At 43.1% G+C, this 26530-nt stretch overlaps 1 protein-coding gene across 1 annotated transcript in view; it reads left to right on the forward strand.

Annotated features, from left to right (window-relative positions):
- The window catches only part of FHAD1 (forkhead associated phosphopeptide binding domain 1), a 160624-nt gene that overhangs the window by 4123 nt on the left and 129971 nt on the right, over nt 1–26530 (forward strand). Inside the window, exons 2-3 of the mRNA XM_010370076.2 lie at nt 777–883; nt 22290–22496. Coding sequence (XP_010368378.1) covers nt 791–883; nt 22290–22496 — 300 coding nt within the window. The 5' untranslated portion in view covers nt 777–790. The remainder of the gene's footprint in view (nt 1–776; nt 884–22289; nt 22497–26530) is intronic.

Here is a 26530-nt window from a genome sequence, read left to right on the forward strand (position 1 = left end):
AGGATGGGTGTGGTGGCTCACATCTGTAATCCCAGCACTTTGGGAGGCCAAGGTGGGAGGGTTGCTTGAGCTCAAGAGTTTGAGACTAGCCTGGGCAACATGGCAATACCCCGTCTCTACAAAAAATTAGCCATGTGTGGTGGTGTGCACCTGTAATCCCCGCTACTCGAGAGGCTGAGGCAGGAGGATTGCTTGAGCCCAGGAGATCGAGACTTTGGTGAGCCAAGATTGCTCACTGCCCTATAGCCAGGATGACAAAGTGAGCCCCTTCTCAGGGAAAAAAAACAAAAAACAAAAACCCACCCATTTTATAGATGAGGAAACTGAGTCACAGAGAGAATAAGTAACTCACCCAAGGTCACAGAGCTAGTAAGGGTTGGATTAGGATCACAGAACCTGAATACTTGGTGTGTCAGATCACTAAGCTCATACTAAGCTTGATGGGAGGTAGAGAGCAGTCATCAGTGGAACTCAGATTTGTTGTCAGGTTGTTTTAGCTTTTGTTTGCTTGTCTCCTGAGTTACTTAAGAAATGCCCTCTGTTTGATTATTAGAACCAGGCTTTTCTATGCTAGATACCCTGTTAGAAGAGATCATCTTAAAAAGCTGCAGAATTGTCCTTGTCATCATTGTTGACTCATCTGTCTAATCCCCCCTTTTCTGATTTCTCGCTTTGGACGTGACTCTATGGTTATTTCATTCATTCTAAGTATGACGTTGTTGAATAATTAGAGGCCTGCATTTTCTAACAAAATTCTTTCTGAAAACCTTATGTAGGGAAAACAGAGAGGATGAAAGCCTATCTAAAGAGCGCAGAAGGCTTTTTTGTCCTAAATAAAAGTACCACAATTGGAAGGCATGAAGATTCAGACCTTGTTTTACAGGTAAGAAGTCTTCCCACCTGTTCCCATCCGCTACCTGACCCCTTCCTTCCCCCTTCAGCAGTCCTTAGTATTATGTGGACTCCAGTCTCTTGTACACCACAACCTTGGGCAAGCAGCCATACCTTTCCTTGGTGTGCTACCAATAGCCAGTTGCCACGGGTACCCCATTTCGCTGGCATAAGGAGTGAAGCTGAGTGCTGTGCAGAGTGGGATGTGCCCCATCCTTTGCTGAACACATCTGTCGCTGTCCCACCCGATGCAGAGCAGATGAGCCCCAAAGTAGAGCTTATCCCGAGAGGATTCTTGGCTTTGCGCAGGAAAGAATTCAAGGGCAAGCCAGGAGTAGAAGGAGACAGACTTATCGAAGCAGCAGTGTTACAGCTGTGTGGCTGCTCCTACAGAGCCGGGCTACCCTGTGGACAGAGAGCAGCAGCTCAGGGCAGTTTTGCAGTCATATTTATACTCACTTTTAACTGTATGCAGATTAAGGGCCGGTTTATGCAGGGAAGGGATAATAACTTTGGGATCATTGGATGCCATGGAAAGGGGAGATAACGCTTGGGTGTTGCCATGGCAACAGTACATTGACGTGGCACTTTGGTGGGCAGGTCTGATTGAAAGTTGCTTTCACCTTGGCCCTGTTTTAGCTAGTCCTCAATCTGGTCCAGTGTCTGAGCCCCACCTCTGGAGTCCAGTGCCACCTCCTACCTCACACCTGTGGTCATCTCCCCAGCCTGATGTGTGTTTCAGAAGGTGGGCACGGAGCTGGTGCTTTGGCCTTTGCCTGCTCTGGGCTAGGCCTCTCTCCCTTTCAAGACCCGGTGTGGGACTGCTGTGGGCCTCTCAGAGGCCAGGAAGGCCATGGAGCTCCAAGCCCCAGGCTTAGCCTGGGCATTCTTTCATTTCATTCTCTGAATTAGCTGTGGTTTCGTCCAAAGCCTCAGCTCACTGACAACCAAGGAAGTTGAAAGAAGGAGAATAATAATAAAAACAGTGGCTTTGAGCCTGTTTAAATATGGAAGGGGGTTAAAATATTGAAGTGGAAAGAGAAATGCCGTGGAATCTGTTTGTAACTGTGAGAAGCAGATGTCCTTCAGACCTCACTGTTTTTTAACCCTTCATTTTGAAATTAGAGATTCACAAGAAGTTCCAAAAATAGTAGGTAGAGATCACACCTACCTTTCACCCAGTTTCCTCCAATGGTTACATACTATGTGTGACTATAACAATATCAAAACCAGGAAATTGACATAAATGCTCTGTGTGTGTGTGTGTGTGTGTGTGTGTGTGTGTGTGTGTGTGTGTGTATGTGTCGGGGGGAGAGAGAGAGAGAAGGACAATGTGTGTAGTTTTGTATCATTTTATAGATCACATGTGTATTAATAGATTTGTGTGTAGCAATCAAAAAATTGTCTTACCTCTTCTGCTTCCTTTTCCTTTCCATATAAATTTTAGAATAAGTCTGTCTGTATCTATGAAATGTCCTGCTGAGATTTTGATAGAAATTGTGTTTAAATCTATACTTCGATGTGGAAAGAATTTATATATTTACTATGTGGTTTTTCAATCCATGAATGTGGTATGTTTCTGCGTTGATTTAGGTCTTCTTTGATTTCTTTCATGAATACTTTGTAGCTTTCAGCATACAAATCCTGTACATGTTTTGCTGGATTTATACTTAAGTACTTAATTTCTCCTTTTTTGTTTGTGATGGTAAATGGTATTATACTTTAAATTTCAGTGGCCACCTATTCATTGCCAGTGTATAGAAACATAATTGATTTTTGTATGCTTATATGGTATCTTGCAACCTTAACTGAACTTTCTAGAAGTTTTTTTGTTGCCTGCTTAGGATGTTACCATGTCATCTGCAAATTAAAACAGTTTCATTTTTACCTGTTTGATCTGTACACTTTTAATTTTATTTTCTTGAGGTATTGCATTGGCTGGGATTTCCAGTACTCTGTTGTATAAGAGTGGTGAGAGCAGTATAAATCTTTATATTTGCCTTGTTCCTGATTTTAAGGGAAAAGCATTCAGTCTTTCATCATTAAATATTATATTAGCTGTAGGGGTTTTTTTTTTATAGGTGTTCTTTATCAAATGGAGAATATTCCCCCTGCATTTCTAGTTTTCTAAGAGTTATAAACGCAATCGATTTTAAAATAACTCATCATACCTTCCCTTGAGATTCTCATCTGTGACATGGTCTCTCTACAAGGACACAGAAAACTGTTCAGTGTACAAAGTGGAAAAATCAAATAAAAAGAACTGTAATTTCTTCTGTATCATAACAAAGGATAAATTTAAGGTAGTTTTACCTTCTGGGTGGCCAAGGTAGAGACAGTGATCCCTGTTTTGAACTGGACTATGATATTAGAAAACAGTAGTAATTTTTAAAAGCACAGGCTTTGGAGGTAGACCTGGATTTGAATCTCTTAGACCGTTTTCTGGCTGTGTGATTTCAAGCAAACTACTTAATCATGCTGAGCTCATTTTCTCCATCTATAAACCACTTATTTCACAGGGCTGTAGGGATTAAATGAGAAAATGCATATAAAGTACCTGGCATATGGTACGAAGTAGATGACACCACAATCATTATTATGGTCGCATAAAATGGAGACAGAGAATTTTTGTTCACAGGGTTAAGGCGGGTATCCACTGATACTAACAAATTATTTGGAAACGGGAACTAATGAGGACAATTATTATATATATAGACAGAAATTGAGTAGCATTGATTGTATAAAAATAATTGACTGCTTACTGCTCCTTGGCCTTAGTTTAAAAAGTAAGTCACCACTGTCAGCAACAGTTCCATTGATTTATGAAGGAATCAGTTGCATTTCCAGAAGCATGAGCTTGCACTAACTCCCGAGAGAACAGATGATACATGAGTTGCCAAATGCTTTGTGAATAGACTTTTAATGGGCTTTTATATCTTCTCTTAGACAAATCCTCTTCCCAAAGCTTAAATCGATTTGGGAGAGGAGATTTGCTTTAAGAAGGGATGTAGGGGACACAGGTCTGTTTTGAAGAACTGAAACCTACAGGTGTGTCCATATTTTTTCAGAAAATATTTTATAAGACAAGGTGAAAATTGCCCCTCTTCTGCCTTCACTGGGCCTTTCTGATTAACCCGAGAATCATGCTTGATCAGCTATAAGCCACCCTGAGTAATAATTCAACAGTCAATTTATCATTTGTCTTATTTGTGCTGTTAGAAGTCATTCCACTAAATAAAGTTCAGGAATCTTAAAAAAAAAATCAGCTGTGAAATTACCCAACATTTACACCTAACAAAGAGAGAAGATTGTTTTATTTACTTGGATAAATCCTAAAGAATAGGGAGCTATGCTTCTAAAGATTTGTTAATGTAGTCATTTGCAAAGCTGACTTTTTTTTTTGCTTATTGATATTATAATCTGACATTGTTCACATATTCTGATAATGGAAGGTAATTATGTACCTATTGCTTTTTACAAAATTGGGAGAAAGCAAACTGTAAAGAAGAAAATAAAAATCACTTGTAATCATATGACTCAGGGACAATCAACATCGATATTTGTAGAGTTTTGCCCTCCAGACTTTTTTTTTCCTGTATCATGAAAGGAGTTTGGTTTCCTAATGGTTATAGGAAGCCTGTTTTAGCCAGCCTGGTTTTTGCCGTTATTATCACTCATTCATTCCACAGACATTTGCCTGGAGCCCCAGCACAGAGGTAAGCCTGGGGATACTCACACATGGTCCCTGCAATCAGGAAGCTGCTAGGAGACAGACATAGGTCAGAGGATCTGCAGAGCCTGGATGGTTTCAAGCTTATGTCAGGGCTCTAAAGGAAAGGAATATGGAGCATGAGAAGGACTTAACTAGACAAAGGGAGAAGGAACAGTGTGTGGAAAGGCCCTGGGGTGGAAGAGCATATGGAGAGCCTGATGAACTGAAAGAAAACCAGTGTGTGGAGGTCAGAGTGGGAAGGGGGAGAGCTAAAGGCAGGCAGGACTCCTTCCTGCCACCGTAAGAATGTTAGTCTTTATCTGAAAAACAATGGGAAGATGCCACTGACGGATTTTCAGCAAGTGGAAGACCTGTCTATTGAAATGGGCTCCCTGGCTGCCTTGTGCAGAAATCACACCCCAGAATCTGCCCCCACCCCACCTGCAATGGACAGTGCTGGAATATCTCGGCCACCAGCCTTGCTCATTTCAGAGCTAAACCTTCTGGTTATAATCTGTACAATTTGATGTGGTTTTTGAACTGTGATGTTTATAGTTGGATGTGGCTGTTACTTGAACACTGATAAGAAAGGGACTTAATTCTTCCAGAATGCAGCAATGTCACAAGCCAATGGTTGCTGGGTTTTTCATGTGCATGAGTGTGATTGTTAAACATGAATTCCAAGACTTTCTGACGCAGTGGGGTTAGGCGAGGTCGGGAATCTGTCCATTTCTCTGCTCTGCAGGTTCTGGTGAGGGTCCCCATGGAGATGCTTCCAGGACCGAACCTTGAGAGCCCTGCCTTAAGGCTGCCCTCCCTCTCACTGCTCCATCTCCAGGGACTCCAGCTTCTCCTATTCTGATGCCAGGGGAGCTCCTGTTCACTCTTGTTGTTTGTGTGTGTGTGTGTGTGTGTGTGTGTGTGTGTATGTACTATTTCTATATACTTTGTTTTGAGGAAAAGAGAAGCAAAGGTTAAAGAATGGAAAGCTGGCTAGGCACGGTGGCTCAGGCCTGTAATTCCAGCACTTCGGGAGGCTGAGGCGGGCAGATCACTTGAGGTCAGGAGTTTGAGACCAGCCTGGCCATCACGGTGAAACCCCATCTCTACTAAAAATACAAAAATTAGCCGGGTATGGTGGTGCACGCCTGTAATCCCAGCTACTTGAGAGGCTGAGGCAGGAGAATTGCTTGAACCTGGGAGATTGCAGTGAGATGAGATTGTGCCACTGCACTCCAGCCTGGGCGACAGAGTGAGACTGTGTCTCAAAAAAAAAAAAAAAAAAAAAAAGAAGAGTGGAGAGCTGATCTTCTCCTTAGGACTTCGCCCTGCCCTGCCCTGCCCTGCACCGAGGAGGTTTCAGGATTCCCTTTACAATTGACTTGCAGGGCAGCCCGAGTCAATGCAGTGCTGCGGCTAGGAGGATGAAGATCATGGAGAAAAGCAAAGGACAGAAACTGCAGGGGGATGCAGGTGAAATGCTCATGCCTGCTCCTCTGCCGTTTGTGGATAGCATCTTGCTAATTGACTCCTTTCTCTCTAGGGGAAATGTTCTCTATAGCACATCAGCCCCTTCTCATATGGGATCAGAGGGTGAGGGCACAGGAGTGATCTAACAAACACAACAGAACCATCCAACCCAATGAGTCGTATCCCTTTGCCTGGCACCTGCCATTTCTGGGCTGCCTATAAGAACTATAAGAGCCTGCATCAAAGTATTTTTTATTATTATTAAACAATGCTGCACTGAATACCTTTTACCCATCATTTCACGGACACGCGAGCCTATGTGCCATGTCAAAGGGCATATATGGCTGTAGCTCTGATGGCATCGACATACTGCCCTCCAGTGAAGGCTTACAGAGTCAGTTCCCCACCAGCAGTGGGGGCACCCCCTCCTCCCCCTAGTGGAGCATGTGACCTACCTGACAAATTTCTGCTTATCTAAGAGGCGAAACATGGTATCCGTGGCATTTTAATTCACATTTCCCATGGTATGTGTGAACCCCTCAAGTTTTGAGAGAGAAGGTGACAGGTAGACATGGACCTGGATAAAGATGCTCACCCCTCCCCAGTCCTGTGATGAGATCCACCAAAAGAAGCAGGCCTGGGGGATGTCCAGCTGCCCGCTGTCTCATCAGGATGCGCCCATTCACCGTCCTGCCTCAGCTGTGCTCATACACTCAGCCCCGGCTCCCCACCAGGCGTTCTGTGCTCTGTGATGTGCCTCGTCTGATCTCGCCAGTCCTCAGGGAACTTTTCTCTCCCCTGACATCACTGGTCAGTTCCCAACACAGCAATGCATGGGCCTGCTTTCCCTTCAGCACATGGAGGCCTCGCAAGAAGAAGTTCCAAGAAAAGGACTAGATCATCATCTCTCTTTTTATTAAATACACATAACGTAAAATTTACATCTTCGCCATTTTAAGTGTACAGTTCAGTGGCATTAATTGCATCCACATTTTTTTTTTTGGTGGGGGGATGGGTAGGGAGACAGAGTCTCGCTTGCTCTGTCACCCAGGTTGGTGTGCTGTAGCACAATCTTGGCTCACTGCGGCCTCTGCCTCCCAGATTTAAGTAATTCTCGTGCCTCAGCCTCCTGAGTAGCTGGGATTACAGGCATGCGCCACCACGCCTGGCTAATTTTTGTAGTTCTAGTACAGATGGGGTTTTGCCATGTCGGCCAGGTTGGTCTCGAACTCCCTACCTCAGGTGATCCACCTGCCTCAGTCTCCCAAAGTGCTGGGATTACAGGTGCAGGCCACCGCACCTGGCCTCACATTGTTGCTCTGCCACCACCATCCATCCACAGGAGCTCTTTTCATCTTGCAAAACTGAAACTCTGTTCCTACTGAGGAAGAATTCTCCTTCCCTCCCAGCCCCCCAGGCCCTGGCAGCCACCATCTTTCTGACAGAAAGTACTGTCTGTCTCTGAATTTGCCTGTTGGAGGTTCCTCATAGACGTTGAATTGTATGGTACGTGTCTTTTGTGACTGGCTTATTTCACTTGGCACAATGTTCTTAAGGTTCCTCTGTCGCAGCATGTGTCAGAGTCCCCTTCCTTTTTAAGGCTGAATAGTGGCTGCTGCATGTCTGTACTATATTTTGTTGATCCATTCATCTGTCAATGGACCCTTGGGTTGCCTCCAGCTTTTGGCTGATGTGAATAATGCTGCTATAAACATGACTGTAAAGGTCTCTCTCTCTCTCTTTTTAATGGAGTCAGAGTCTCGCTCTGTTACCCAGGATGGAGTGCAGTGGCACAGTCTCAGCTCACTGCCAACCTCTGCCACCCAGGTTCAAGTGATTCTCCTACCTCAGCCTCCTGAGCAGCTGGGACTACAGGCATGCACCACCATGCCCAGCTAATTTTTTTGTATTTTTAGTAGAGACAGGGTTTCACCATGCTGGCCAGGCTATTCTCGAACTCCTGACCTCAGGTGATCCACCCTCCTCGGCCTCCCAAAGTGCTGGGATTATAGGTGTGAGCCATCACCAGATATCTCTTCAAGCCCCTGCTTTCAATTGTTTCAGGTCCATACCCAGAAGAGAAGCAGAACCGCTGGATCAGATGACAGTTCTATTTTTAATGTTTTGAGGAACTGCCATACCGCTTTCCACAGTGGCTGCGCAATTTCGCTTTCCCAGCAACACTGCATAAGGGCTCCAGTCTCTCCACATCCTCGCCAGCACTTGGTATTTTCTGGGGTTTGTTGTTTTTACGGTAGCCATCCTAATGAGTGTGAGGTAGAAGATCATAATCTTTTGAGACACATTGCTGTCTCAGCTCAAGGTTCTTTTGGCTAGCACAGATAATCAAACAGCCACACCCCCATGTATAGGCTACTTATGAGGCGTCTCGTGTGGTTTTATATGTGTTCTATGTATATGCTGTGTATGTGTTGCAGAGCTGCATCCTCAAACAGCCCTATCAGGCAAGAACTACTACTATCGTTATTATCCTCATGTAAAGATGTGGAAATGGGGCTCAGAAAGGTTAAACAACTTGCCCCAAATCACACATCTAATCGGAGACGGTGGGGCTGAGTTTCAGACTTGGGGCTGTCTGATGCAATGCTTCTAGACAAAGATGCTTCATTGGTTGTAAATTTGGCTTTAGGGAACATCTAAAAATCTAAATATCTGAAATTCCTCGTGAGTCAGTTAAGATAATCGGTAGTGGGAAATTCCACAGTTTGAACTCCTAGGTGAGGATTATAAGCGGAACAGCGAAAATCACTTTTCTTGTGATCCTCATTGATGTAACAAACTGAGGTGGCGCCCTCTAGTGTGGGATTGGGGTAAAGAGGAAAGGTCGACCCAGGCTGCAGGTGTTTTCCTGGGAAGATGTGCGCTGGGGCGTGCATAGAGGACCCTTGAGGATCCTCTGTCAGCTGTTGGGGACAGCTCCTCAGAGCCAACCAAGCGGGAACTGCCTCTTGTAAGAGAAAGCCTGGTTTTGCCAGTATGGCAGGTGAGAAAGGGCCCCCCTCTCCCTGCCAGGTGTAAGAAACAGTGCACGCAAAGATCTGGAGGTGTTGCGTGAAGCACTTGGCACGGCGTGATGAGGGCTGGATGGCCCTGCCACTCACGTGCAAAAAGGCCACCTAAGCTAGGCTAAGTGTTTCATGTTTAACTTGCTGCGAAAATGGAACCCCCTCCTCAAAAGGCTTTGAGCCGGAGAGAAATTAATTGTTCTTTTGAAGAGAACACTGACAAGCGTAGGGAGAATGGGTGGACAAAGAACAGCAGGGCAGCTCTAGAACAGGGTGGTCAAGAGCATGAACCCAGTGCTAGGCCTCTTGCCTGTAATCCTGGCTCTGCCCTCTGAGTTGTAGGGTTCCAGGCAAGTTACCCAGCCATTGTCGGCTGCAGCTTCTGTGTGTGTATGGCGGGGAACTGTGTTATAAACCGAATTACCATGAAGTGCTCAGGACAGTGTCTGGCAGGTGGTCCATACTACAGTACATTTTGGTTATTGTATTCATTTTTATATTTATAACAATGAATATTTATTACCTCACAGTTCTGGAGGTCAGAAGTCTGGGTGGACTCAGCTGGTTCCTCTGCCCCAGGTCACTCAAGGCCAAAATCAAAGTGTTGGCGCCTGGGCTCTTGGCTGGAGGCTCCAGGGCATTGTCTGCTTCTAGCCCCACTCAGTTTGTTGGAAGAATTTTGCCGGACGCTGCTATATAACCGAGGCCTCCGTGTCCTCACTGGCCGTCGGTTGGAGGCCAGCCTCAGCTTCAGAGGCCTCCCAATTCCACATGGCTCATGGCCTCTTTATCTTCAAAACCAGCAACAATGGGCCCAGTCTTTCTCATGCTTCAGTTTTCTCTGACCTCCCCGTCTGACTCCTCTCTCCAACTCCAGCCAGAGAAAGTTCTTTGTTTTTAAGGGCTCACGTGGTTGGATTAGCCTCCTCTGAATAATCCAGGTGAACCTCCCTGTTTCAAGATTAGTCATCGTTATATATCTGCACCATCCCTCTGCCATGTAAGGTAGCAGCACACTCACAGGTTCCAGGGATCAGGACATGGACACCTTTGAGGGACCATTCTGCCAACCACAGTTATTACCATCTCTTGCCTGGACTCTGGCCATGGAGAGGGAAGCGATACTGTGGGATGTTGAGAGATTCTCAGAGGAATCAGTAGGGTCACTGCCAGGGACAGTGGAGAAAGATGGTGGGTGAGCTAAGAGGATGATGCTATCATTCGCATTACTGTGGGTTTACTTTGTGCCAGGCACTGTTCTTTGCACTTTTGTGGGTATTAACTCATTTAATCCTTTCAGCAACCCTGCAAGGTAGGGATATCCCTTTCCCCATTTTACAGATGAGGAAGTTGTGGCACAGACAGACTAAGGAGCCTGCCCAAGGTCACGTATGAAGGGCACAGAGGGCTGGGATTCGTGGTCAGGCTGTCTGGGACCATGCAGGGACAAGGAGCTTCAGGAAAAGAGGACTTCCGGAATGGGGTTGTGAACCCGAGAATGACTAATCACTGCTCTGTCATGAGTGCCTAGCAAGTGGGCATGCATTACTGTCTCAGCTCAAGGTTCTTTCGAGCCCTCGGTGCACTGGGGAGAAATGTCATAGACTACATTACTCAGGGCTCTCGGAACTCTCCCCTCTCTCTCTCAGGGTTGCACTGATTCTGAGGAGCTCTCAGAGATAATCCATGAACCAGCATCTTCTCGGGGACTTGCCCATTCCTCAAGACTCCCAGAGAAGCTGGGCAAGGCTCCTACTGACAGGAGGGAAGCCGACAAACTTCCTCTTTCCCTCCGCTCCCAGACTCACAGTCTTACCAGAGCCCTGGCCATTTCCTCACATCTTTCTTCCTTTGAAAACCCCAGCTTGTTCTGTTTCTGTATTACATCCCTTTCCTGAGGCAGTGACAGGGGTCACAGTGGGGGCGTGGGATGGCCAAGGACCAAAAGGTAGAAAGAAATGTGATTCGATACACACATGTGCTTGTCGTCCCAGACACTGGGGTGGCTGAGGCAGGAAGATCACTAGAGCCCAGGGGTTCAAGGCTGTATTATGCTTTGATGGTGCCTGGAAATAACTAGCACTCCAGCCTGGGCAACATAGCAAGTCCCTGTGTTTTTAGCACACACGCACATACATACCAGTTAATTTCAAAAATGTTATCCTACCGCACTGAAAATTTTGCCAAATAGTATCTTTTGTCAGTCCTTTGAGGTAGAGCTTATCACACTCATTTTTGCAGCATAGGAAGCAGCCTCAGAGAGGCAAAGAAACTTGTCCCAGGTTGCACAGCAGAAACGCAGCAGAGGTGGGACTTGAACTCAGGGCTTTCTAAGTGCAGAGCCCATCCTTCTATGCATAATAGCAAGCATTTTAACACCTGCTACTGAGCTAAAATATTCTTCTAAGTGTTTTTTATATATACTGTTTCATTTACTCTTCACCACAAACCCATAAGGGCCATTCTGTTATTATCCCTGTTTACAGATGAGGAAACTGAGGTCCCAAGGGAATAGATCACTTGCCCAAGGTCACCCCACTAGGAAGTAGGAGAGCTGGAAACGAGGTCTCACTATGTTTCCAGACTGGCCTCTAACGCCTGGGCTCAAGTAATCCTCCTACCTCAGCCTCACAAAGTGCTGGGATTACAGGTGTAAGCCACCCTGCCCAGCCACAATATGTATTTTGTGATTGCTTTATTTCACTAGCGTATGTTCTCATGGTTCATCCATGTTGTGGCATTTTCTTTTAAAAGCTAAATAACATCCATTGTTTGGATGGACCACATTTTGTTTATCCTTTTATCTGTCCATGGACACCTGGGTTGCTTTCATCTTTTGGCTACTGTGAATAATGCTGCCAGGAACATGACTGTACAAATGTCTCTTTGAGACCCTACTTTCAATTCTTTTGAATATATACCCGGAAGTGGCATTGCCAGATCATATGGTAATTCTATTATTAAATTTTTGAGGAACCACAATATTGTTTCCACAGTGACTGCACTATTTTACATTCCCAGCCACAGTGCACGAGGGTTTAATATCTCCACATCCTCGCCAACATTTATTTTCTGTGTTTTTATAGTAGCCATCCTAATGGGTGCAAAGTGGTATCTCCTTGTGGTTTTGGTTTGCATTTCTTAATGATTTGTGATCTTGAGCATTCTTTTCATATGCTTGTTGGCCATTTGTGTATCTTCTTTGGAGAAAGTCCATTTGCACATTTGTGATAGGGTTATTTTGGTTTTGTTACTGTTGAGTTGTGGGGTTCTTTATATATCATGGATGTTAACCCCTTTTCAGAGGTGTGATTTGTAAATATTTTCTTCCATTCTGTAGGTTGCCTTTTCACTATGTTGAGTGTATCCTTCGATACACAGAAGTTTTCATGTTAATGTCGTCCAGTTTATCTATGTTTACTTTTGTTGCCTGTGTTCTCGGTGTCATTGCCAAGAAATAAGTGTCAAATCTATTGTCCTGAAGCTTTTCTTCTATGTTTTCTCTTAAGGGTTTTATAGTGTTAGCTCTTATGTTTAGATCATTGATCCATTTTGAACTAATTTTTGTTTATGGTGTAAGTTAAGGGTCCAGCTTTATTCTTTTTTTTTTTTTTTTTTTTTCCTGAGACAGAGTCTTGCTCTGTCGTCCAGGCTGGAGTGCAGTGGCGCCATCTCTGCTCACTGCAAGCTCCGCCTCCCGGGTTCACGCCATTCTCCTGCCTCAGCTCCCGAGTAGTTGGGACTACAGGCGCCCGCCACCACGCTCGGCTAATTTTTTGTATTTTTAGTGGAGACGGGGTTTCACTGTGTTAGCCAGGATGGTCTCGATCTCCTGACCTTGTGATCTGCCCACCTCGGCCTTCCAAAGTGCTGGGATTACAGGTGTGAGCCACTGTGCCCGGCCTAGTTTCATTCTTTTACTAATACATGTGGATATCCAATTTTCCCAGCATCATTTGTTCCAAAGACTGTCCTTTCCACCATTGAATAGTATTGACACCCTTGTCGAAAATCATTTGACCATATATGCAAAGGTTTATTTGGGAGCTTTCTAATCTGTTTCCCTGTGTGTGTGTCTGGCATAAATACCAGGCCCACACTATTTGGATTACTCTCTCTTTTTAATAACTTTTGAAACCAGGAAGTATGACACTTCCAACTGTTGTTCTTTTTCAAGACTGTTTTGGCTCTTCAAGTTTCCTTCGAGAATCCATATACATTTTAGAATAAAATTCTCTATTTCTGGGAAAAAAAGAACACCATTGGGATTTTGATAACGATTGCATTCAATCTGTAGGTTACTTGGATAGTATTGATGTTCTAAACAATATTAGGTCTTCCAATTCATGAACATGGGTTGTCTTTCCATTTATTTGTGTCTTCTTTAATTTCTTTCAGCAACATTGTGTAGTTTTCAATGAACAAGTCTGTTGCCTCCTTGATTAAGTTTATTTCTAATATTTTATTCTTTTTGATGCTATTGTAAATGGAATTTTCTTATTTTACTTTTTGGCTTGTTCATTATTGAAGGGGTGGCCTGCCCCTCCACATCTGTGGGGGTTTCTCGTTAGGTGGAACGAGATACTTGAGAAAAGAAATGAGACACAGAGACAAAGTATAGAGAAAGAAAAAGTGGGCCCAGGGGACCTGCGCTCAGCATACAGAGGACCTGGGCCAGCACCGGTCTCTGAGTTCCCTCAGTATTTATTGATCATTATCTTTACCATCTCGGAAAAGGGGAAGTGGCAGGATAATAAGATCATAGTAGGGAGGTCAGCAGTAAGACATATGAATAAAGATCTCTGTGACATGAATACGTTTAAGGAAAAGTGCTGTGCCTTGATATGCGTATGCAAACATCTCCATAAACCTTTTTAGCGCATAAAGAGCAGCATTGCTGCTAGCAAGTCCCACCTTCAGCCTAAGGAGGTTTTCTCCCATCTCAATAAATAGAACATACAATTGGGTTTTACACCGAGATGTTCCATTGCCCAGGGACGGGCAGGAGACAGATGCTTTTCTCTATCTCAACTGCCAAGAGGCCTTCTTTCCTTTTATACTAATCCTCCTCAGCACAGACCCTTCATGGGTGTCAGGCTGGGTGACGATCAGGTCTTTCCCTTCCCACGAGACCATATTTCAGACTATCACATGGGGAGAAACCTTGGACAATACCTAGCTTTCCTAAGCAGAGGTCCTTGCGACCTTCGACCTTTGACAGTGTATGTGTCCCTGGGTACTTGAGATTAAGAGAATGGTGATGACTTTTCACAAGCATACTGCCTTCAGGCACTTGTTTAACAAAGCACACCCTGCACAGCCCCAAATCCATTAAACCTTGAGTCACCACAGCACATGTCTCTTGCAAGGACAAGGTTGGGGGTAGGGCCACAGATTAACAGCATCTCAAATACAGAACCAAATGGAGTCTCTTATGTCTACTTCTTTCTGTATAGACACAGTAACAGTCTGATCTCTCTTTCTTTTCCCCACACATTATTAGTGTATAGTGATTAGTGTACCAGTGATTTTTGCATGCTGATTTTGTATCCTGCAACTTCACTGAATTCACTTATGAATTATTTATTATGAAATATTCATAAAGAAATTATTTATTATGAATATTTATGAATTCAGTGTTGTATGTATATGTGTATGTGTTTGTGTGTGTGTGTAATCTTTAGGGCTTTCTACATATAAAAATCATGTTGTCCAACAATAGAAGCAATTTTACTTCTGGAATATATTGAATGCCTTTCACTTCTTTTTCTTTTCTAACTGCTCTGGCTAGGACTTCCAGTGCTATTTCAAATAGAAGTGGTGAGGGTGGGCATCTTTATCTTGTTCCTGGTCTTAGAGGAAAAGTCTTAGTCTTTCACCATGGAGAATTATGTTAGCTATGGACTTTTCATATATGGCCTTTATTATGTTGATGTAGTTTTCTTCTATTACTAGTTTTTTGTTTTTTTGGTTTTTTTTTTTAGTGTTTTTGTCATGGAAAGAGTGTTAAATTTTGCCAAGTGCTTTTTCTCCATCAGTCAAGATAGTCATCTGGTTTTTCCTTTTCATTCTGTTAATGTGTTATGTTACACAGATTGATTTTCATGTTGAACCATCCCTGCATTCCAGGAATAAATCCCACTTGGTCATGGTGTATAATCCTTTTAATAAGCTGTTGAATTCTGTTTGCTAATAGTTTGTTGAAGATTTTTGCATCAGTATTCATTAGGGATATTGGTCTATAGTTTTCTTCTAATGTCTTTGTCTGGTTTTAGTGACAGGGTAATGCTGGTCTCTTACTTTGCCTTTTGAGTCTCAGCTTCTCCAGCTGTAATATGGAGATGATAGTAGAACTCCCTGTAAAGGGCTGTTTTGCAGATTAAATGAGGGAAGGAATACAAAGTGCTTTGGTAAGGCCCAGTTCACAGGAAGTTCTCAAAATATGTTAGCTGCTGCTAATAATAAAAACAGAACAGCAGTTAATCTCATAATGAGACAGCTCAGCAGAGTGGAGCTTATACATTCAGCCTATGTTAGCAGCAGAGCTTTCTACCAACATCAGTTTTTGTAATTATCTAAATACAAGAGGGAGTGATATTATCAGGCAGTTCTCAGAAACTCTCCCTTGGCCTAACACGAGGCAGAGGCTTGTCCCATTTTGTGGTATCATCCAAAACTTCCTGCTGGCTTTAATTTCTTTTCTTTTCTTTTCTTTTCTTTTTTTTTTTTTTTTTTTTTTGAGACAGAGTCTTGCTCTGTCTCCCAGGCTGGAGTGCAGTGGCATGATCTCCACTCACTGCAAGCTCCACTTCCCGGGTTCACACCATTCTCCTGCCTCAGCCTCCTTTGTAGCTGGGACTACAGGCACCCGCCACTGCGCCCGGCTAATTTTTTTTTTTTATGTATTTTAAGTAGAGACAGGGTTTCACCGTGTTAGCCAGGATGGTCTCAATCTCCTGACCTTGTGATCCACCTGTCTCGGCCTCCCAAAGTGCTGGGATTACAGGCGTGAGCCACCGAGCCCGGCCTGGCTTTGATTTCTTAATCACAGCTTGACAGCTTTTGAGGAGCTGAAAGTAATGGGATTTGGGAAGAGAAGAACAAAATGCAACACATAGAATTTATCTCTTTGATGAGTTATTGAGAGTTCATAGGCTGTGTACAGTGGCTCATACCTGCAATCCCAGCACTTTTGGAGGCTGAGGCAGGTGGATCACTTGAGGTCCGGAGTTTGAGACCAGCCTGGCTAACATAGTGAAACCCTGTCTCTACTAAAAATACAAAATTAGCTGAGTGTGGTGGCACGCCCCTGTAATCCCAGCTACTTAGGAGGCTGAGGCAGGAGAATCGCTTGAACCTGGGAGGCAGAGGTTGCAGTGAGGCAGGATCGCGTCACTGCACTCCAGCCTGGGTGACAGAGCAAGACTCCGTCTCAAAAAAAAAAAAAAAAAGAGAGAGAGTTCTTAGAACTCAAAGAAATGTGGTCAATAGGAATGGAGATGAAGATGATGTGGGTACCATTTCCCAAAGAGCTAATATATTTTCATGTTTATTTAATAAACTTTATTTGTTTGTTTGTTTGTTTTGAGACTGGGTCTTGCTCTGTTGCCCAGGCTGGAGTGTGGTGCTGCCATCATGGCTCACTGCAGCTTCAACTTCCTGTGCCAAAGCAGTCCTCCCACCTCAGCCTCCCAAGTAGTTAAGACCACAGGTGTGCACAACCACAGCTGGCTAATTTTTTTTATTTTTGTAGAGATAGGGTCTCCCTATGTTGCCCAGGCTGATCTTGAACTCCTGGGTTCAAGCCTCCTGTCTCGGCCCTGCAAAGTGCTGGCATTTCAGGCATGAGCCAACATGCCTGGCCTAGACTTTTTTTTTTTTTTTTTAGCAGTTATAGGTTCACAGAAAGTTGAGCAGATAGTACAGAGAGTTCCCACATATAACAACCCCTCCCCCACCACACTCACACATAAAAAAACACACAGTTTCCCCTATCATTAACATCTTCCTTACCATGATACATTTGTTTCAATTGATGAATCAATATTCATATGCCATTATTAACTCAAGCCCAGAGTTTAAATTAGGATTCATTCTTCACATTATAACATTCTATGGGTTTTGACATAGGCATGATGTCAGGTATTCACCAATACAGAATCATACAGAATAGTTGCACTGCCCTAAAGTTCCCCTGTGCCTTAACTGCTCAACACAGCCCCCCACCTTCCCATGAACCCTGGCAACCACAAATCTTTCTATAGTTTTATCTCTTTAAAAGTTTCATGTAGTTGAAATCTTACAATATGTAGCCCTTTTAGATTAGCTTTTTTCACTAAGCAAGATGCATTTAAAGTTCCTCTGTATCTTTTTGTGGCTTGAGAGCTCACTTCTTTTTATCATTGACTAATGTTTCATTGTATGTATGTACCAGTTTGTTTATCCATTTACCTTCTGAAGAACATTTTGGTTGCTTCCAGTTTTTGGCAATTATGAATAAAGATGCTATAAACATGTATCCAAAATAAATGAGTCTTAAAACCCAACAATAAGAAAACAGCCCAAATTAAAGATGGACAAAAGATCTGAACAGATACTTTGCCAAAGAAGATATACAGATGGCAAATAAGCATATGAAAATATTTTAAACATATTTCACTTGGTAATTACAAATAAAAGAATATAGCTCCCCATTTATTTTTTTCTTTAGCCTCTTGATGCAATGGATTGCATTAATTGATTTTCAAACACCAAATCAGTTCTCAAACACCTGGAATAAATCCAATCCAATGGTTGTGGTGTATAATTATTTTTTTAGTGTTGGATTATATTCGCTAATATTTTGTTGAAGACTTTGCGTCTATGTATGTGAGAGAGATTGGCTTGTAGTTTTTCTTCCTTGTAATGTCTTTATCTTGATTGAGTATTCAGGTGATATTGGCCTCCCAGAATAAGTTAGGAAGTATTCCCCCTGCTTCTATTTTCTAGAAGAGATTGTAGGGAGCTGGTATCATTTCTTCCTTAAATTTTTGATAGAATTCACCAGGGAACCCATCTGGGCCTGGTGCTTTCTGTTTTAGAAGGTTATTAACTATTGATTCAAATTCTTTAATAGATAAGGGCCCAGATCATCTATTCCTCTTTGTATGAGTTTGGGTAGGTTGTGTCTCAAGAAATTGGTTCATTTCATCTAAGTTATCAAATTTGTGGACAGAGAGCTATTTATAATATTCCTTTATATATCATTATAAATAATATATAAAACAATAATATAATTAATATATAAATTATAAACATAAATATTTATATAATAAATATTGTATATATTATAAATATATAAATATTAATATATAAAATATGTGTTATAGAAATATTTATATAAAATGTTTTATAGCATATAAATATGAACATAAAATATGTTTTCATAAATATTCTATTATATATATCCATGGGATCAGTTGCGATGGCCTCTCTTTCATGTCTGATATCCATAATTTGTGTCTCTCTCTTTTTTTTTTGGTTACCTACTAGAGGTTTGTCAGTTCTATTGATCTTTCCAAAGAACCAATTTTTGTTTTCTTTGATTCTCTCTATTGTCTTCAATTTCATTCATTTCTGATCTAATTTTTCTTTCAGTTCTTCTGTCTGTGTTAGGCTTATATTGCTCTTCTTCCTCTAGTCTCCTAAGGTAGAAACTTTGATTATTGATTTCAGATCTTTCTTCTTTTCTTGTGTATGCGTTCAAGGCTATAAATTTCCCTGTAAGCACTGCTTTCACTGCTTCCCACAAATTTTAAGTTGTATTTTCATTTTCATTTAGTTAAGATATTTTTAATTTCTCCTGAGAGTTCTTCCTTCACTGTGTGTTATTTAGAAGTGTGTTGTTTAATCTCCAAATGTTTTGGGATTTTCCACCTATCTTTCTATTACTGATTTCAAGTTTACTTCCATTGTGGTCTGAGAGCATACTCTACGTGATTTCTATTCTTTTAAATTCATTGAGGTGTGTTTTATGGCTCAGAATGTGGTATACGTAGTGAGTGTTCCACGTCAGCCCCATGTCAGCCGCACGTCAGCCCCACGTCAGCCCAGGAAGAACGTGCACCTTGTTGTTGTTGGGTTAAGTGTTCCATGAATATCCATGAGATCTTGTCGATTGACGGTGGTGTTCAGTGTAACTGTGTCTTTACTAATTTTCTGCCTGCTGGCTCTGCTAATTACTGACAGAGGATTGTGGAAGTTTCAGCTATCATATTGGGCTTATCTATTTTTCTTTTTCTTTTCTTTTCTTTTTTTTTTTTTTTTTGAGGCAGAGTCTCACTCTGTCGCCCGGACTGGAGTGCAGTGGCCGGATCTCAGCTCACTGCAAGCTCCGCCTCCCGGGTTTACGCCATTCTCCTGCCTCAGCCTCCTGAGTAGCTGGGACTACAGGCGCCCGCCACCTTGCCCGCCTAGTTTTTGTATTTTTAGTAGAGACGGGATTTCACTGTGTTAGCCAGGATGGTCTTGATCTCCTGACCTCGTGATCCGCCCGTCTCGGCCTCCCAAAGTGCTGGGATTACAGGCTGGAGCCACCGCGCCCGGCCTATTTTTCTTTGCAGTTCTATCCATTTTTGCCTTGTGTATTTTGGCACTCTGTTGTTAGGTGCATACACATCAAGAATTGTTATGTCTTTTTAGAGAATTGCCCCTTTACCATTATTTATGGCTCTCTTGTTTTTTTTGTTTGTTTGTTTTTGTTTTTGTTTTTGAGTTTTGCTCATATCACCCAGGCTGGAGTGTAATGGCGTTGTCTCGGCTCACTGCAACCTCCACCTACTGGGGTCAAGCGATTCTCCTTCCGCAGCCTCCTAAGTAGCTGAGATTACAAGTATGCGCCACCACACCCGGCTAATTTTTGTATTTTTAGTAGAGACGGGGTTTCACCATGTTGGCCAGGCTGGTCTCACACTCCTGACCTCAGGGGATCTGCCCGCCTGGGCCTCCCAAAGTGCTAGGATTACAGGCATGAGCCACCGCACCTGGCCTAAAGCTTCTCTTTATCCCCAGTTTTTCTTGTTCTGGAATCTGCCTTGGCCGCCGTTATTATGGCTACTTCAGCTTTCTTTTGTGTTTTCATATTTTGGGTGGTAAAGTGTTTGGCAAAAATCTGGAAAGTGGGTAACAGCACAGACATTTGAATCAGGCAAACCTGAGTACAAGCCAGGTGACTTGTCAAGCTGGGTGACTTTGGGTAAATTCATTCTGTACCTCAGTTTCCCTATCTACCAAATGGGAAACTATCTCTAGATTGTTGTGAAGATGAAATAAGACAATGTAATAAAACACTAAGCAATTTCCTGGCTTGTAATGTGTAAGTAATATGTTTTATTGTTACTCTAGTATACATATTCATATATTCTATTATTAATATAAGCTCTTGATTGTTATATGATGGAACTTTAGATGTCTAAGTGCAAGTAAGTACTTTTATATAAAAACTGGACAGGGCACCCTGAGAAGATAAACTTAGAAAGTAATTGCGAAGTCTCAAGTGGCATGGATGTGTGGTTGACAGTGCCCTTAAAAGATGAAGACTTTGGCCAGGCACGATGGCTCACACCTGTAATCCTAGCACTTTGCGAGGCCAAGGAGTGCAGATCACGAGGTCAGGAGTTTGAGACCAGCCTAGTCAATATGGTGAAACCCCGTCTCTACTAAAAGTACAAAAATTAGCTGGGCATGGTGGCACACGCCTGTAGTCCCAGCTACTCGGGAGGCTGAGGCAGAAGAATTCCTTGAACCCAGGAGGCGGAGGTTGCAGTGAGCCGAGATCATGCCACTGCACTCCAGCCTGGGTGACAAAGGGAGACTCTGTCTCAAAAAAAAAAAAAAAAAGAAAAAGAAAGACGACTTCAGTGTGCCCTGCAGCTCACAGTCGAATCATTTCCCTTCATCCCTCCAGGGTCCTGGGGCCAGGGGAACATGCAGTCACCTCCTTTGTGCTGAGCTTTGCTCAACCCCTTATTAAAGTAAAATTACAGAGGAGCTTCTGTCCCCCGCCATCAGTTCGCAGACGCACTGGCTGGGGCCCCTTTCCTTTGGGGAAACATGGTCTCACCAAGCCCCCCCACTGTTTGTTTTTTTGAGACGGAGTCTTGCTCTGTCGCCCAGGCTGGAGTGCAGTGGTGTGATCTCAGCTCACTGCAAGCTCTGGTTCCTGGGTTCACGCCATTCTCCTGCCTCAGCCTCCCAAGTAGCTGGGACTACAGGCGCCCGCCACCAAGCCTGACTAATTTTTTGTATTTTTTAGTAGAGATGGAATTTCACCATGTTAGCAAGGATGGTCTCCATCTCCTGACCTCGTGATCCGCCCGCCTCGGCCTCCCAAAGTGCTGGGATTACAGGCGTGAGCCACCGTGCCCGGCCCCAAGCCCCCTTTTGAAAAGCAGGTCATCTGTGGTTAGGCAAATCCTGAGTCGCTTTTAAGAAGCAATGGAAATAACTAATCACATGGGAAATGTTTATTGTACGTCAAGGTTTTTAAAAAAGGTAGTTATAAAACTATGTATGTAGGTGTGATTAATTTTGTTTTAAAAAAATTAAAAGAACATAAGCATAGAAAAAAACGTGGAAGGATGTGAACCTCAATGTTAACCATGACTGTTGCTGGTTGGGGTGGGACTATAAGTAACGGTAATGGCTTCTTTAGTGCTTTTTTCTATTTCTTGTTTGGGCCATTTCTGCCTCCTGTCCTGGTACTGAGTGCCACCATAAGTACCCATGTAGAGTTAGGGAAATAGAAAATGGCCAATTCCTTGACCATTTTCAATTTTAGTAAAATTTAAAAAAATCATAATAAAAACAAACAAAAAGAAAAGAAAATGGCCAATTCCCTGGGAGTATTTGCCCAATAAGACTCTCCCAAGATCCCTTTGCCTTTGTGTTGCCTGATTTTCCCACCCAACAACTTAGGTACCTGTCCCCAGGTCTGGTGTCAGACAGAGCACATATCCCAGCTCCTTCATGCACTAGCTGTGTGGCCTTGCGCAAGTCACTTAACCTCTCTGATCTTCAGCGTCCTCCTTTTAAAATGAGGATTGTCTTGATGATCTGGTGGCAGCAACACAGGTAAAGCACTCAGCTGGAAACATTAGGGGCCGTGTCATTTTTGTTTTCACGGCTACGACTGTCCTCCTTCTCTGTTGCAGTCTCCTGACATCGACAACCACCATGCACTCATCGAATATAACGAGGCGGAGTGCAGCTTTGTTCTCCAGGACTTCAATTCCCGCAACGGCACGTTTGTCAACGAGTGCCACATTCAGAACGTGGCTGTGAAGCTCATCCCTGGAGACATCCTGAGATTTGGGTCTGCAGGGCTGACCTATGAACTGGTCGTTGAAAACCCACCTCCGGTGAGTCTGGGCCACTGGGGGATAGAGGGGCCCTGTCACCTTCGTGCAGCCCGGCACTCAGATGCAGCCGCAGGGTGGCGCTCATCCGCAACGGTGCCACTGTGATCCCAGGCTGCACACAGGCCGTAGCGACAGAGTCGACCCTCTGGAGTTCTGAGTCATTCTGGCGGGTCCCAGGAAGGAGAGAATCTTAGCACCCTCTTCTGGGCATTTCTTGGAGTTGCATCTTGGCTCACATGGAACCAGAGTTTTCCAAAAATGTCCAACTTCCTGAGAGGAGGCAGAAAAAAAGGTGTGTTTTTGAAAATGCAGAGATGGATTTCATTTTTAGGCAGATCAGCGCTCTGCTCCTTCCTAGCTCTGTGACCTGGGCCAGACTTCTTCATATGCCCAGGTCTCTGCCTTCTTAACGGCACATGGCATCGAGAGAATGTCTGTAGAGCCTGAAACTCAGTGTCCAAGTAGACGCTCAACACGTGAGCACCTGAAAAGCCAAGTCTGTGAAGTCCGAGCCAGTGTTACCCTAAACATGTCAGATTATAAGAATTTGAGGGCCGGATGCGGTGGCTCACGCCTGTAATCCCAGCACTTTGGGAGGCTGAGGCAGGCGGATCACGAGGTCAGGAGATCCAGACCATCCTGGTGAACACGGTGAAACCCCATCTCTACTAAAAATACAAAAAAATTAGCCGGGCGTGGTGGTGGGCGCCTGTAGTCCCAGCTTCTCGGGAGGCTGAGGCAGGAGAATGGCGTAAACCCGGAAGGCGAGGGAGCTTGCAGTGAGCGGAGATCGCGCCACTGCACTCCAGCCTGGGAGACAGAGCGAGACTCCATCTCAAAAAAAAAAAAAAGAATTTGAGGGGGCTGTTCAGTAAAATTACAGGTTCCCAGGGCCCCTCCATGGGAAATTCTAATTTTGTGACTTGCCAGTCGGGGAGGAGGAGGACGTACAATATCTGTATTTCTTTTTTTTCATACAGAGCTATTTATTGAAGTATTATTTGTAGTGGCATAACATTTTAACCTAAATGCCCATCAAAAGGGGCATTGTTTAATAAAATATAAGGGATTCATTCTTATGTGGATAACTATGCTGCTTTTTTAAAAATGCAGCTTTATTGAGGTATAGTTGACATACAATAAAACTGTGCATGTCCAAAGCACATCATTTGCTAGGTTTGGGCACGTGGATATACCTGTGAAGCCATCACCACAACCAAGGCAGTGAGTGCGCTCGTCACACTACAGGGTTCCTCATGAACTTAGCATTTGTTTGATTCCTTGTTTTCAACAGCTTTATAGAAGTATAATTTATGCAGCATAAACCCCGCCCATTTTAAGCATACAGTTCAACACATTTTAGTGTATTTACAGAGGGGTGCAGCCATCACCACAAGCCACTTTCAGAACATTGCCATCACCACGTCCTAGAAAGAAACCTGTGAGATACTTGACGTTTTGTGTTGGTTTGTGCAATTTAAAAAATTTATTATTATACTTTAAGTTCTAGGGTACATGTGCACAACGTGCAGGTTTGTTACATATGGATACATGTGCCATGTTGGTGTGCTGCAGCCGTTAACTCATCATTTACATTAGGTATATCTCCTAATGCTGTCCTTCCCCCCTACCCCTACCCCACAACAGGCCCCGGTGTCCAAGTCCACCCTGTGTCCAAGTGTTCTCATTGTCCAATTTCCACTGATGAGTGAGAACATGCAGTGTGTGGTTTTCTGTCCTTGCGATAGTTTGCTCAGAATGATGGTTTCCAGTTTCATTCATGTCCCTACAAAGGACATGAACTCATCCTTTTTTATGGCTGCATAGTATTTCATGGTGTATATGTGCCACATTTTCTTAATCCAGTCTATCATTGATGGACATTTGGCTTGGTTCCAAGTCTTTGCTATTGTGAATAGTGCCACAATAAACATACATGTGCATGTGTCTTTATAGCAGCATGATTTATAAACCTTTGGGTATATACCCAGTAGTGGGATGGCTGGGTCAAATGGTATTTCTAGTTCTAGATCCTTGAGGAATCGCCACACCGTCTTCCACAATGGTTGAACTACTTTACAGTCCCACCAACAGTGTAAAAGCATCCCTATTTCTCCACATCCTCTCCAGCACCTGTTGTCTCCTGACTTTTTAATGATCACCATTCTAACTGGTGTGAGATGGTATCTCATTGTGGTTTTGATTTGCATTTCTCTGATGGCCAGTGATGATGAGCATTTTTTCATGTGTCTGTTGGTTGCATAAATGTCTTCTTTTGAGAAGTGTCTGTTCATATCCTTTGCCCCCTTTTTGATGGGGTTGTTTGATTTTTTCTTGTAAATTTGTTTAAGTTCTTTGTAGATTCTGGATATTAGCCCTTTGTCAGATGGGTAGATGGTAAAAATTTTCTCCCATTCTGTAGGTTGCCTGTTCACTCTGATGGCAGTTTCTTTTGCTGTGCAGAAGCTCTTTAGTTTAATTAGATCCCATTTGTCAATTTTGGCTTTTGTTGCCATTGCTTTTGGTGTTTTAGTCATGAAGACCTTGCCCATGCCTGTGGCCTGAATGGTATTGCCTAGGTTTTCTTCTAGGGTTTTTATGGTTTTAGGTCTAACATTTAAGTCTTTAATCCATCTTGAATTAATTTTTGTATAAGGTGTAAGGAAGGGATCCAGTTTCAGCTTTCTACATATGGCTAGCCAGTTTTCCCAGCACCATTTATTAAACAGGGAATCTTTTCCCCATTTCTTGTTTTTGTCAGGCTTGTCAAAGATCAGATGGTTGTAGATGTGTGGTATTATTTCCGGGGGCTCTATTCTGTTCCATTGGTCTATATCTCTGTTTTGGTACCAGTACCATGCTGTTTTTGTTACTGTAGGCTTGTAGTGTAGTTTGAAGTCAGGTAGTGTGATGCCTCCAGCTTTGTTCTTTTGGCTTACGATAGTCTTGGCAATGCGGGCTCTTTTTTGGTTTCATGTGAACTTTAGTTTTTTCCAATTCTGTGAAGAAAGTCATTGGTGGCCTGATGGGGATGGCATTGAATCTATAAATTACCTTGGGTGGTATGGCCATTTTCACAATATTGATTCTTCCTATCCATGAACATGGAATGTTCTTCCATTTGTTTGTGTCCTCTTTTATTTCGTTGAGCAGTGGTTTGTAGTTCTTGAAGAGGTCCTTCACATCCCTTGTAAGTTGGATTCCTGGGTATTTTATTCTCTTTGAAGCAATTGTGAATGGGAGTTCACTCATGATTTGGCTCTCTGTTTGTCTGTTATTGGTGTATAGGAATGCTTGTGATTTTTGCACATTGATTTTGTATCCTGAGACTTTGCTGAAGTTGCTTATCAGCTTAAGGAGATTTTGGGCTAAGATGATGGGGTTTTCTAAATATACAATCATATCATCTGTAAACAGGGACAATTTGACTTTCTCTTTTCCTAACTGAATACCCTTTATTTCTTTCTCTTGTCTGATTGCCCTGGCCCGAACTTCCAACACTATGTTGAATAGGAGTGGTGAGAGAGGGCATCCCTGTCTTGTGCCAGTTTTCAAAGGGAATGCTTCCAGTTTTTGCCCATTCAGTATGATATTGGCTGTGGGTTTGTCATAAATAGCTCTTATTATTTTGAGATACATCCCATCAATACCTAGTTTATTGAGAGTTTTTAGCATGAAGGGCTGTTGAATTTTGTCGAAGGCCTTTTCTGCATCTATTGAAATCATCATGTGGTTTTTGTCTTTGGTTCTGTTTATATGATGGATTATGTTTATTGATTTGCATATGTTGAACCAGCCTTCATTCCCAGGAATGAAGCCAACTTGATCGTGGTGGATAAGCTTTTTGATGTGCTGCTGGATTCAGTTTGCCAGTATTTTATTGAGGATTTTTGCATCGATGTTCATCAGGGATATTGGTCTAAAATTCTCTTTTTTTGTTGTGTCTCTGCCAGGCTTTGGTATCAGCATGATGTTGGCCTCATAAAATGAATTAGGGAGGATTCCCTCTTTTTCTATTGATTGGAATAGTTTCA

Source organism: Rhinopithecus roxellana, chromosome 12 (assembly GCF_007565055.1).
Source record: "Rhinopithecus roxellana isolate Shanxi Qingling chromosome 12, ASM756505v1, whole genome shotgun sequence".
Lineage (NCBI taxonomy): Eukaryota > Metazoa > Chordata > Mammalia > Primates > Cercopithecidae > Rhinopithecus > Rhinopithecus roxellana.